This window comes from Pyxicephalus adspersus, chromosome 8, assembly GCF_032062135.1.
Source record: "Pyxicephalus adspersus chromosome 8, UCB_Pads_2.0, whole genome shotgun sequence".
NCBI lineage: Eukaryota > Metazoa > Chordata > Amphibia > Anura > Pyxicephalidae > Pyxicephalus > Pyxicephalus adspersus.
The window spans coordinates 62,630,635-62,642,794 of record NC_092865.1 but is presented as its reverse complement, the minus strand read 5'-3'; the positions used below and the strand labels follow the sequence as shown (position 1 = coordinate 62,642,794).

Genomic DNA, 12,160 nt, shown 5'->3' with positions numbered 1-12,160 from the left:
GTATAATGTCCTCAGAAAACATTAACTAGCAAGATAAATCACTGTATGCGCATGATATGAAAAAGCCATATTTGTAGCAGCTAATGCCAAGATCCTGTCTGATTGTGCCCGCGGCAGTGGAAAGCTTCCAAACATGTGCATAATTAGCTATTCGCACCACATATTTTATGTGGTTTACAATACACAGACAACATACATTCTTAGGCAAATGAGGGGTATCACCTAATTAGACATGTAGGTGTGGACTTAAATGGAAAGCATTTATAAGCCAGCTGTAGGGCAAAAATGAAAAATGTGAGTATAGATTACCTGAGCCTTAAACCTATATGCTGTAAATATTAAAAGGTTAACTCCAACCAGCTCCAGGAGGTCTTTGCTTTTTCTGATAAAATTTGAGATAAAATATGTTTAAAGCAAATAGAAACAAATTGACTTTGGCCCTTAAATAGAAAATTAAAAGCACACACTGCATCCCAATTAACTCATTTGAAATACCAATTACCACTTAGAGAAAGTTCTATCTAAAGAGGGACCTTTAAGGTGTGATAGATTCAGCAAACAATCCAAAGTTAGTAAAGTTTAAAACCTAATTGATGTTTTATTCCCATAATTAAAAAACCTCATAAAACAAAACATTGATCACAATACATTTACGATTCCTATTGCTGCAACTGTACAAAGTTTTTTTGGGTGTCTTAAAAAACTATACCAACTTTGTCACATAGATGAGGGAGGGGGAAAAAACATTTCAACCACATCCAGATCCCAATACTTCTTGACGCGTTTCGCAGACTAAATCCACTTTCTCAGAAGAACAACAGGGGTATAGAAACTGTGTGCTTTAACAAAACCAGAAATGAACATGGTTAAGCGGCCCCCTGGCCAGAGGATGAACATGTTGCATGAGGAGGAAAGAAAGCAGTCACCAATACTTGATCACATTTTTGGTGAAGAGGTAAGAGAAAGACTCAGTCAGGGCAAAAAAACATAAGAGTGGTTGAAGACACAAATTTATAACGTGATGCCAAGTTTAAAGGGTGAAAGCTCTGCATCAGTGCTCACCTCATGTTCAGGGTCTGCTGGGGTTTAAAGCAAAACTAGCACCCAGACTTTTTCAGGTTTGGGACTTTGGGTCATATTGATTCATTTCAGCATATGCCACAAATGTACATTAAACTATGCTTGTGAAGCCCAGTGTTTAATGCAGAAAAAATTCCAAATGGGCAGATAAAGTTCTTGCAAGAGAGACTCTGCATGCAATAAAAAAAGGTATGCTCGTTCCTAGGTTTTTTTTTTACCTTTCAGATTACAGATTCTGTGTCCCTCCAATGATAAATACAGCTCTGACTGCGATAGTTACATATGTGACGTTGTAACTCCTAGAGTTTGTTCCAAGTTCCAGCAGCTTCTTCTTTAAGTTGAACAGCTCCCAGTATTATTTAACCCCCTTCCTGTCAGTGCAAGATGTAATGAGACTGCCCCCTGGGGGGCATCATATTGTGCTGACCCCCTGCTTGGAATTCACTGTGATCCAGAATTCACTTCAGACTGTGAATGGACACAGAAGAAAAACCAGAACACTAATAGAGTTCTCCCACTGTAAGCCAGTTCCTTGCTAGCAGCCCAATACAGCCTTAATTAGTTAAACCTAGTCTTAGTGCCACCGATTGCCCCCTGTGCTGGCTCTTCCTTCCCCAGTCTGAGTGTGTACAGGATAAAAGGGGACTAATATCAAGGCATATTTAGGAGCTCATGCTATTATACAATGTGGTATTATTTGTAGTGACCATCTGAGCACAGGTTCCATACTACCTTTGATTTGGCTCCTCAGAAAAGATCAGTAGGTCATTTAGTCCCTTTGCCAACCTTTATTTGATGTAAAATACTTTTATTACTAAGACTGCTGCTATACTACTATATGTGACTGCAACATTATTGAGAGTAAGAGACACAATCACAATTTACCAAGGAAAGTACGGACACTAATTCAATGCAGAATGTGTACTGTACACACAAATATCTTGATCACTATTCTTCTGCTTGATTGAATGGCCACAGAAAAAGCTTCATCAGTCTTCAAACAAAAAGACCGCTGCATATATTGAAGTAAATGGTAAAACATGGGTCTGCCAGAATCCACTTTCATGATGAAAGGAGAGGAGACACTGGACGAGATAATGACATTAATGTTCTGAGTATCCGCTTCCTGAGAGCTATTTTAAGTTGATACAGCAATTAAACCTTATTTGCTAATTTAATACCTTTTACCAGAAGAAGGACATTTCAAACACGGGAAATCAAATCCAAAAAAACACATGTTCAATGAATGCCTGACCCTGAAAAATCCAAAACAGTCCCGTTTGGTTGAAATTTGCAGAAAAAGGGGATGGGGGATGTTGAATGCACAAAGCTTTTTCTTGCACGAGTTGGCGGTTAGTTTATGAGAGCAAAATGCAACGGTGTGCAAACGTTTTTTTGTTTAGTTACAACAGCAAAGGACCCCTGGCTGTTTACTAAAAGCTACTTCCTAAAAGATGTTTACTAAAAGCAGTGGTGTAGGAACAGGTGTAGTAAGGGTTTCAGTTGCAACTGGGCCCCAATCTCCTAGATGCTCCTGCCATAAATTTCCTTTCCATTACCCAATACTTCAAGCAAGCAAGCAGTTGAATAACTTATTTGTAAGAAAATGAGACATTGACCCTGATTTATTAAAGCTCTCCAAAGCTGGAGAGGATACACTTTCATCAGTGAAGCTGGGTAATGGATTTCCTAAAAGTTATTAGCTATTTGTTAGCAAGCTGGATCAAATACATCCCAGGCTTGCTGGATCACCCAGCTTCACTGATGAAAATGTATTCTCTCCAGCCTTGAAGAGCTTTATTAAATCAGGGCCATACAGTAGATGGTGGAAGAAGGAAGGCATAAGAAGAAGATTATGAGGGCTGAAAGTTTTAGTTACAGATTTAGGTACAACTTCAATTCAGTCTTGTGTATTCAACTATGACCCTAATATAGGGGAAGGGTGACTACTTTCAGGTTTCTGTACTGCAGTCTACTTGTGTGTACATCCACCAAGCTTAAATACATCTAAAATGAACAATCTGCACTATGGGTGACTTTACTTTGGTAATCTTTCCTAAATTGGTTGGGATCAGAAGCCAGAAAAAAACTGTCATTAATCTGCAGTGACATATATATGGACAAGTATTATTGTTTTTAGCACTGTGATTTGTAGCTACTGGTGACTGCATGGAAAAATAAAACATACGTGGCTTAAAGCCCCTGTAAATAGTGTACAGTTTATGTTTAACAAATATGTTTATCAAGTCCACACTATATGATTAAACTTTTGCAGCAAAGGCAAGGCAAGAGTTTGTGCAGTTATTTTTATTGACTAACCATGCATTAAGAATGTAATAAAAATACAGTAATTCAATTCAATAGAATTTCTGTCGCCTCCGGATATTACATTTTCATAATGTCAAAATATGTTTATGCTTCAATAACCAGTAGCATAACATGTAGATTATATTTTTCTTTTTACCTGCATGCATTCTGATCTGTGTAGCATACATAATTAGGATACTAAAAAAGTGGTAACCACAGCACACAGAGGTATGCATAGCATAGCGATTTGTTCATTGTAAGTGCTTGTATATTCACTCTGTATGAATTGAGCAACATTTGTACATTAGGTTAAGAACTATTTGTAAAACAATGGGAATTGTGCAAATGTCGCCGATTTGGATGCTCTTAAGTTGAATATGCACCTTGCTGTTGGATTAATTTAGCACAGTAGGGTTTATCAAACTTCAAGGAATGTTCATCCACTTTTAAGGAACAAAAATTATTCACCCAACATTATGTAAGCTAAGAATAATGACATTATCATTATGTAAGAAAATGTAACAGGGCCTGTTGACCTGTGCAAGATTGGTTAAAGAATAGGAAAATTCCCTTTCGCACAGAAAAAACTGCATTCATTAAGGTATTATTCAAAACTTTTTATAACCAATTTGCTTGAGGAGTGTTGCCACATTCACAGTGAACTGGTTATAATATATTGCTATATTGCTTTCTGGGGTAAATTAAAACTGCTGTAAATGCACATGCCTTTGTTCTTTTCTATTATAAGGTAGATATCCAATGATATTATGTAAGTTTATTTTATTGAATTTCTTAAAATAAAGATTTATCAGTCCCAGAGCATCTTTTTGGCATGCTATGAGACACTTACTTGCTCTGGTGATAAGCATTGTTCCTTGTCTCTTCAGATGTCTTCCATCTCCTCCTCCTGTTCCTCCTTCCCTAACGGGCTCAGTAAAGATCAAAGTTCTTGGGGTTCTCTCTCTAGGCAAAGGTTGGATAGATGATCAATGTACAGCATGAGATCTTATTGTGACGATGTGACTCCGGCAGAGAAGGGATCATCTGAGGAAAGAGAAAGATATGGAAATGAATTATCCGCATTTCACTTATTTGTTTTTAACTGGTTACAACTCAAAGATGATAGGAAAGGATTTCAAACATTGTGGAAAGATATTCACTAGCAATAAAGCTTCAGATCACCTGGAATGTCTAGTCTTACAATCCCCAGACACTTAGTGTTGAACTCCAAGAAGATAAAAGGCACGCATGAATACAGTTAACATAGCATTAGTGTAAGTGTCTAAATTCAACATGATATCAGGATATTGCAGTCTACTGTACAGTATATATAGAAAAGTTTCGATCTGCATCTGTACATTCACCTCTTTTCAAAGGGTTCAGCTTTAAGTGTTACATTCCTTTATGTTTTTCACCAGGTCAAAAGCTAATATCAATCAGATTCATGTTACTAGAGTAGTACTGGTTGATCTTATCATCACATAATATGTAGCCGTTTACAAAATTCATAGTCAACAATAACTGTCCATGAAATTCTCAATATAAAGTCCCTACTATTAGCATAGTCTAATCTCTTTAACATTGCCTAGGGACAGTTTTTGATTGATTTATTGAATAAATATTTTTTTTTTTTTTTTGACAGTTAAAAAAATAGGAAGAAGGTCAAAGTAATTTGTTCATAAATCCCCAATATCCACACCGCCTTCTTAGGAGAACTGACAGAGACAGGGTTAAAATTCAAGTGGCAGGTGTTCTAGCTCATCCGTCAACTTGTATATCAAATAATCCACTTTTTTGTTTTTAAATGAGTAAATAAAATTGTTCCAGCCTGTCATATGGTAAGGAGATACGCTGGAATCATTACCAGTTCACAAGTTCCACTGGTTAGATTTTGGCCAATTTAGGCCCCTTGTTTGCGGTCAAAAACTGCATAGTTAGCCACTCAAAAATGCCCCTATTCAATTACTATGTGATTTTTATTAATGAGCTTTTGACAATCGCTTTGTTGTGTGGGTCACACAGTAAAGCTCACAGTATCACAGTAAAGCTCAACACCAGACAATTTTACCTAATTTGAAAATAGTAAGGTAACTTTTTACTGGATTTCCCATATGGGAGATTTCATGGTTGTCATATAGTACAGGAACTTTAGAAAATATTCACATGCTGACAAGGCAGGCTTTTTTTTAGGACAAAATATATTGTGTATCATAAGTCACTTTTGTCAAAGTTCACTCTTCCTGCTAATGAAGATATTTAAAGACTCTGAACGCAGAAAACGTCCAATGGGAGACCTTGCACTCAGCTATGGTGACTAATAGGACAAAACAATACAGTATGATGAGAATATAAATAAATCGTTTATGTCTAGTTAAGGTAAAGCAACTCCTTCATAAATAGTATTATGATTTCCTTAATTTATTTGTTAGTTTTTAAAGATTTTTTATGATCTATTTAGGTATGTGCAGTGTATATTGCTATTAAAGAAGACGGTTCTAGCAGTCAATTGTGCTACAAAACTGCTGAACTGTTTTCTTTTAAAAAAAAGAAAGAAGTAAAAATTCACTTGACCTGCAGCTGGTTTTCCATTTCCTAGACAAGGTAAGTATATTCTTACCACAGATATCTCAACATTGGATGACTTAAAATGAGTATTTAATTACATTTTATTCATGTTATATCTTTGTTATGAACAAATGAAACCATGTCACTTAGAGTAGTGTCGGAATTCCTCAAAACCTCTAAATTTTTTAGGTCAAGGACAGATCAGAACAAGAATGTACACAAATATGACACAACCTTTAGGAAGCCCTAGGTGAACCAATTGCCTAATGTCACATAACCTTCTGTGGCTTCGAAATGTAAAAGTAACCTTTACCACTACACATTTAAACACTATAATTATGTAATTAAAAGCAATTACGTAATTCGCAGTCCAACATTTTACACTATAGGAGGCATGTAAGATGTTTGGATTGGTGACCTCTGAAGGCTTTGCACACCAGACTCAAACAATGAGCCTTTAAATTGACATGGAAGCACAATCTGATTTCAACATCTGCCCAGATTATACAATTAAAAGTGGAACTGGTAGATTGTTGAAATCATTAGTGAGGAATGTTTGCCATAGAGAGCACTTGTGACTACTAATGTTCACAATCGTAAACTCCTTCCCCTGTCTCGTTCCTATACAAACAACATCCCCCGGGACAAGCTGAGTATAAAAATACATTATGGGCCCTTTAAAAGGCCATTATCATTTGAAGGAACTGGGTCTTTCTGTAAACATTGTTAGATTTCTTAAACAAATGTCATTATTCTTAGCTGAAAATTTACTTTCTGTAAATTAAAATATATTGCCATATAGCAGAAACCAGATCAGCTGTTTGTAGCCAAGGCACATGTTGAGCGGCCTGTGCAACAGCAACTCAATTTCCAGGTCTACAATATCAGAAGCTTTTGGGAGAGATTGGATGTAGTGAATGTAATGGCTCATCCAAAGTTACCCCACTGCTTTATTTACCACTTCTCTGTAATTTGTAAAATGATATGGGGGAAAAGGGGGGATTCTAGTGATATATGGGGATATCCATTAGCAACACCACAGGAGGGTCTCAGATCACCAAACCCTATCTGTAAAAATTGGTTAACCGGATCGGAAAATATTTTTTGTGGTTTCTTGCCAATGCTGTGGGGAAAATGGGCAGGCTACTGTTCCCCCTAAAAGACCTTTGCTTGCCCACTACTGTGTACACCCTGTATTGACATAAACTCAAAAGGTCAAATGAACCACATTTCCAAGCTTGTGCCTTGTAGCAGCCCACAGCAGACTGCTTGGTGTTGGTTGTACCTGTGCAAATGACTGTTCTCTAACGCAGCAGTTGCCAACCAGTGTTCCACGGGCCACCAGTAGAGAAAATTTTGGTGGTCCGTGGCTCTGGTCTGCATCCCAAGCAGGGTCAGGAGAACAACCCTACTTGGGGGGGCGCACTGGCCAGAGAAGCAAACCATGTCCCCTGTACAGATCACAGGCTCGGGGAAATGGGCGGGTTGTGTCTCTGGACTCAGACCTGCGATGGGCGAGTGCGTGGGTTCGGGCATCATGATGTCACTATGCGCATGCGCAGTCCGGAGCCGGTAACTTTAGTGGTCTGTGGGTCAAAAAAGGTCGGCGTCCACTGCTCTAACGTTTATCACTAAATGTCGTCAATAATAAAGACTTGCCATATTTAACTTAATCCTGTCTCTGATACAACAGCTTAATGCAACGTCAAAGGTGCTTGTTACTTTACAGGTGTTACAACTTAGGTAATTCTTCCCTCTGTCCCAAGAGGAGGAAAATCCATGCTTTTAACCACTTCTGTAAATGTGCATGAAAACCAGCATTGGTTTCTGGAGTTACAGTAACCATACTAATTTTTAGAGTGTCTAAATATACATTTAATATATCCTCAATAAATATATAGTAAGGTAATTCATATGTTTTTACTTGAGAAGTCCTTGTGCAACTAGTTTGCAATGTGACATAAAAACCTTGGTACAATTCAGCAACATAACAACAACCATACAGTTCCATATACATTGTTCTCTGCAGCCCCTTTTAGCTGGGTGCACCACCCAGCATTTTTTAGTAGCCACCCAGCTGTTTTTGGGTGGTTACTGAAAAGTTGGGTGAAAATACAGGGGCTGCCTACAGCTTCTTTCTACCCATCATAGAAAAAGTTCTGGGGATCACACTGCACATATAAAGTAAGAAAGCTGCTCTGTATGGCTTCTTGATACTGGTTTAACACGTCCCAACAATTGGAGCTGAAGAAGTTTATTTAGCTAAATGAAAGGAGGCAGCAGAATGTTATAGAGAGGTTTTAGAGCTTTGGTATCTGTGTTGTGATGAAGTTTCCCAGTGGGGTTTATCTTCTACTTTGGAGTGCTTTTTCAGGCTTCTATTTTGTACACAGGCCCCTATAAAGCTCCTGAAACAATTTATCAGGTATTAAGAATGAGACTACAAAACAAATGCTTAAAGCCAAACTAAACCTAAAAATTGCAGAAGTGACAGTGTTAATGGAGTAGACCCTAGGGTCTTTCCTAATCGTGTTCCTCTGTTCAATTAGGCATTGATAACAAGGTCCTAAGAACAAAATAACATCTGGGTAACGCATGCAAGCAATGTTGCTTTGATTTTAGCTGTGCATAGACATAAGATTTTGTCGCCCCAGGTGATTTGTGATCATCTTGTGTGAAAATCTAGTATCTGTACAGATGTCCCCCAACATTATTAATGGATCTACCCTGCGGGATCACTAACTGACCAACAGGAACAACTGCTGTCAATGTGAGTAGGACACCGCAAACAGGACAGCCAGGCCTGTACAGGGCTCATTTATTCTAAAGGTCTCTGTATGGGGAGACCCATTTACCCTTTAGTAACAGTCATCATTTAGGTAATAAACAAAACAAAAGACAATAAAGGTCCATGTTTCTTAAATTACAGGCGTACCACAAATTCCGTCACATTACCTAAAAAACTTATTGGCAACAGAAATGTATAGAGAGGCACAATACTCCCACAAAGGGATTTCCCACATGCTTGATGTCAGTAAAAAATCTCTTTAACTTTAAATTTGATCAGTTTATTAAAACATAATGGCAACTTTCTTATGATTAATTAGCGTATATACAGATCAGATTTCTAAAAGCTTAGCTCAGTTTCCGTTGTAACACATAAAATTCTTTCTTGCTTCACTGGTGATCCAATAAAAGTTGGGATACGATATTCTGCTGAGGTGAAAATATTTTTTTATAGACAAAGTAATAGACTAGTATGTATCAAACTCCATTTGATATTCTTTTTTTAATACTCATTTGGTGGCTCATATTATATGATACTGGTCAGGTTTGTGCAAAAAAAAAAAAAAAAATCCGGCTAATTTGTTATCCATTTTCCTAATTCTCCTTCCTCTTAGAATTAGTTTTTTTTATATACATCCTGGTCATCAATATCAGATATCTAACTGGAGGACAGAAATTCATTTAAGTTTCTCCCTTGCTTCCTTAGCATGCCATTCTCCAGGGCCTCTTAGGATGCACTTAATAAGTACCATATTATTTTGCCAAAGGAGGTCCTTGAGCTGGCCTCGGGAATGTATCGCAAATTAGTAGCAGAGCCACAAAGCCGTGATGCAGTTGTTATTTTAAGTCAGTTTTGCAGCAAGAACAAAAAGAAAAAGAAGGAACCATGCATTATAAATAGACTCTGATACTTTTATTGTGTGCCTGCAAATTCAGACAATATATTTTTAGCTATTTTTTTAGCAATAACATAAATATATGTAGCAGACATTTCAAAGACAGTCACATATGAGGGGCTCTGCTGCAGATTAGGCTTGTACGTTTTTTATACACATACCAGATACAGTTTAACATAGATCTCAAACATTCTTAATTCTTTCAAGAGATGTTTAGTTATACATTTAGTTTGGATACAGCGCAGCGTTTAAAATAATGCTGAAGAGCAGTCTTAGGAAAATGGACATGCTGGCCATTATTGCTGGGACAAGATGCCATGACACCCAGGGATGTCTTGAACTTAAGGCAACTTAGGCTGTTGCCTAAAGCTCTGAGATTTCTTAAGCCCCCTATTTTCTCTGTAATTCAGTGTACTTTACACTGTGTCCTTGGTTACAGCTCAGCCCAGCCCTCTGTCATTTTGCTCAAGCCCATTAGAATTAATTTAGGTTTTATAAATAGTACCCGAGGGCATTTGCCCTAATGGTGCAAGTCTATTCATTAACTAGGGCATAGCACGTGTGCCAGTGCCAAAAATTTGTTGATGCTGGCATTCATGCTCTGGACTTGGTTAATGGGCAGATTTTAGCCATTACATCAAATGGCCTAGGCTGCCGTATTATTTGGCCCCCTTTGTTCATATCACCTTAGGTCCCACATTTACTTGAGACACTCAAAGGCCACATAAAGTAAAGACCCAAAGTGAAAAGCACGACTGAGCTGTCACACTGAAAACAGGTCTGCTGTTCCCTGTGTATCAGATGCTAATTTTTCATTTATAGTTATTTGGTGTACATGCTATGGGTAATAAGAATGTTCTAATTGTAGTCATGTTATATCCTCAGCTTTAAATTCCTTGCTGGGCAATTGAATATTTTGCCTATTTGGGAAGTATGGCTATGTTAAAAAAGAAACCTGTGTAAATTCCACCATGGAAATGCTTTGCTGAAAAAAAGCAACAGCATTATACAGTATACCTACTGCAGCCCAATCAATGCAGGTTTTTTCTGCTGTACACCAACATGAAACACAGAGACGCATAACCTCGGGCAAGATCAGCTGGAAATTTTAATATGGCACTCGACATTTTGCCTTTGTGAGTAAAATGCCCATAAACTGGCCAGTAAGACTAATTACTTTTGAAATTCTATGTGATGGTTAAATCAGGTAGAGGCAGAAGGCAGACTCCCACTGTTTTACCAAGATGATCTTCCTCCAAACTTTACTGCTGGATGTCTGTAGGAGCATTAGTTTGGCTCAAGCTTAGAAAGCTAAAAAACCTTGAAAGACTCCTAATGCCCTTAGTTATTTCTTCAATACTGGCAATACAAACTTTACAACCCCCTTCAATCAGGAACAGTGACAATACCTGCATGTCAAATAGATCTATAATATATATATTTATTACAAGTCCTTTTAGCGATATCCAACCCTGTTGTATTGCCTTAGAATTACAGCCCTACAATTTAGGGCTCATCACACATTGATTGTAATAGCTTTGCTCAGGGCAAATACTCTAAAACATTTATAAAGAGAAAACTAAAGTTTTAGATAGTATAGGTGACAGCTGAATTCCTGTTAGTTTTTTTGATTCATAATTTCATAATATTGGTGTCACTTAAGAAACCGATGTACAAAGGCCTAAACACTAGCCTGTCTATTTGACTATATAAAACTATATAAAAGAGTTTCTAAGTCTTTAATAAACTGTGACATCCATGAGGTCATTTCAAGCACCCACACTCTCAGTTCTGTAAAGGATGCAGATTTTGTGCGCCCTTTGCAGAGATTCATTCTCTGTACTTATCTTTGTGATCGGTATTACCAGGACAGAAATTGTGGAATCCAAAATTTTACACTGGAAAAAGAAAATTGAAAATTTTAATTGGAATGCTAGTACTGGTGACTGGTGAGCAAATTTAAATCCCCCCCCCACACACACACACACACACACACACCCCCCCAGTAGCAACAATGGTAATCCTTGATATGCCACTTGTTATGGTGACATTGAAGTTGCCACTATATAATAGTAACTGACTGTAGAATGACCTTCACTGCAGAATTCTTTTAATGCTGCAAATTTAAAAAGAATAAAAACTATTTTTGAAATGATAATAAAGGAACCCTTTCACCATGATAATAGATAACTCCACAGCGTAGCTACAAAAATATTTACCCTTCCTACTGCCCACACAAAATGACTCCATGAAGTAGGAGAAAACCCCACACTTCATAGAGTGTCAATCAGCAAAGTCCCCTCCAGATACTATTGGTTCCCCCTTCGACTTCCACCTATTAAATCAGGGGTGCCAAACAGGTAGATCGCAAAGGCAACGCAAGTAGCTTGCGGAGCCCTGCTTTTAAGAAATAAAAAAAATCTACCGCGCAAAGGAGTTATTAAGTCCAAATACCGTGATGATCATTTGGAAGTCTGTTTGAGGTTGGCTACCAGCAACTTCTGTCCAGGACCATGCAACTTTGG

General features: G+C 37.7%; 1 protein-coding gene across 10 annotated transcripts in view; it reads right to left on the bottom strand.

The window, feature by feature from the left end:
* Positions 1 to 12,160, bottom strand: part of ERC2 (ELKS/RAB6-interacting/CAST family member 2) — a 574,412-nt gene that overhangs the window by 86,901 nt on the left and 475,351 nt on the right. For 9 of the 10 annotated variants that reach the window (XM_072420915.1, XM_072420919.1, XM_072420917.1 and 6 more), the window contains one exon: positions 4,238 to 4,431. In XM_072420915.1, coding sequence (XP_072277016.1) covers positions 4,351 to 4,431 — 81 coding nt within the window. In that variant the 3' untranslated portion in view covers positions 4,238 to 4,350. Of the gene's footprint in view, positions 1 to 4,237; positions 4,432 to 12,160 lie in introns of those variants that run through there. The other variant, XM_072420920.1, reaches the window with a different exon arrangement.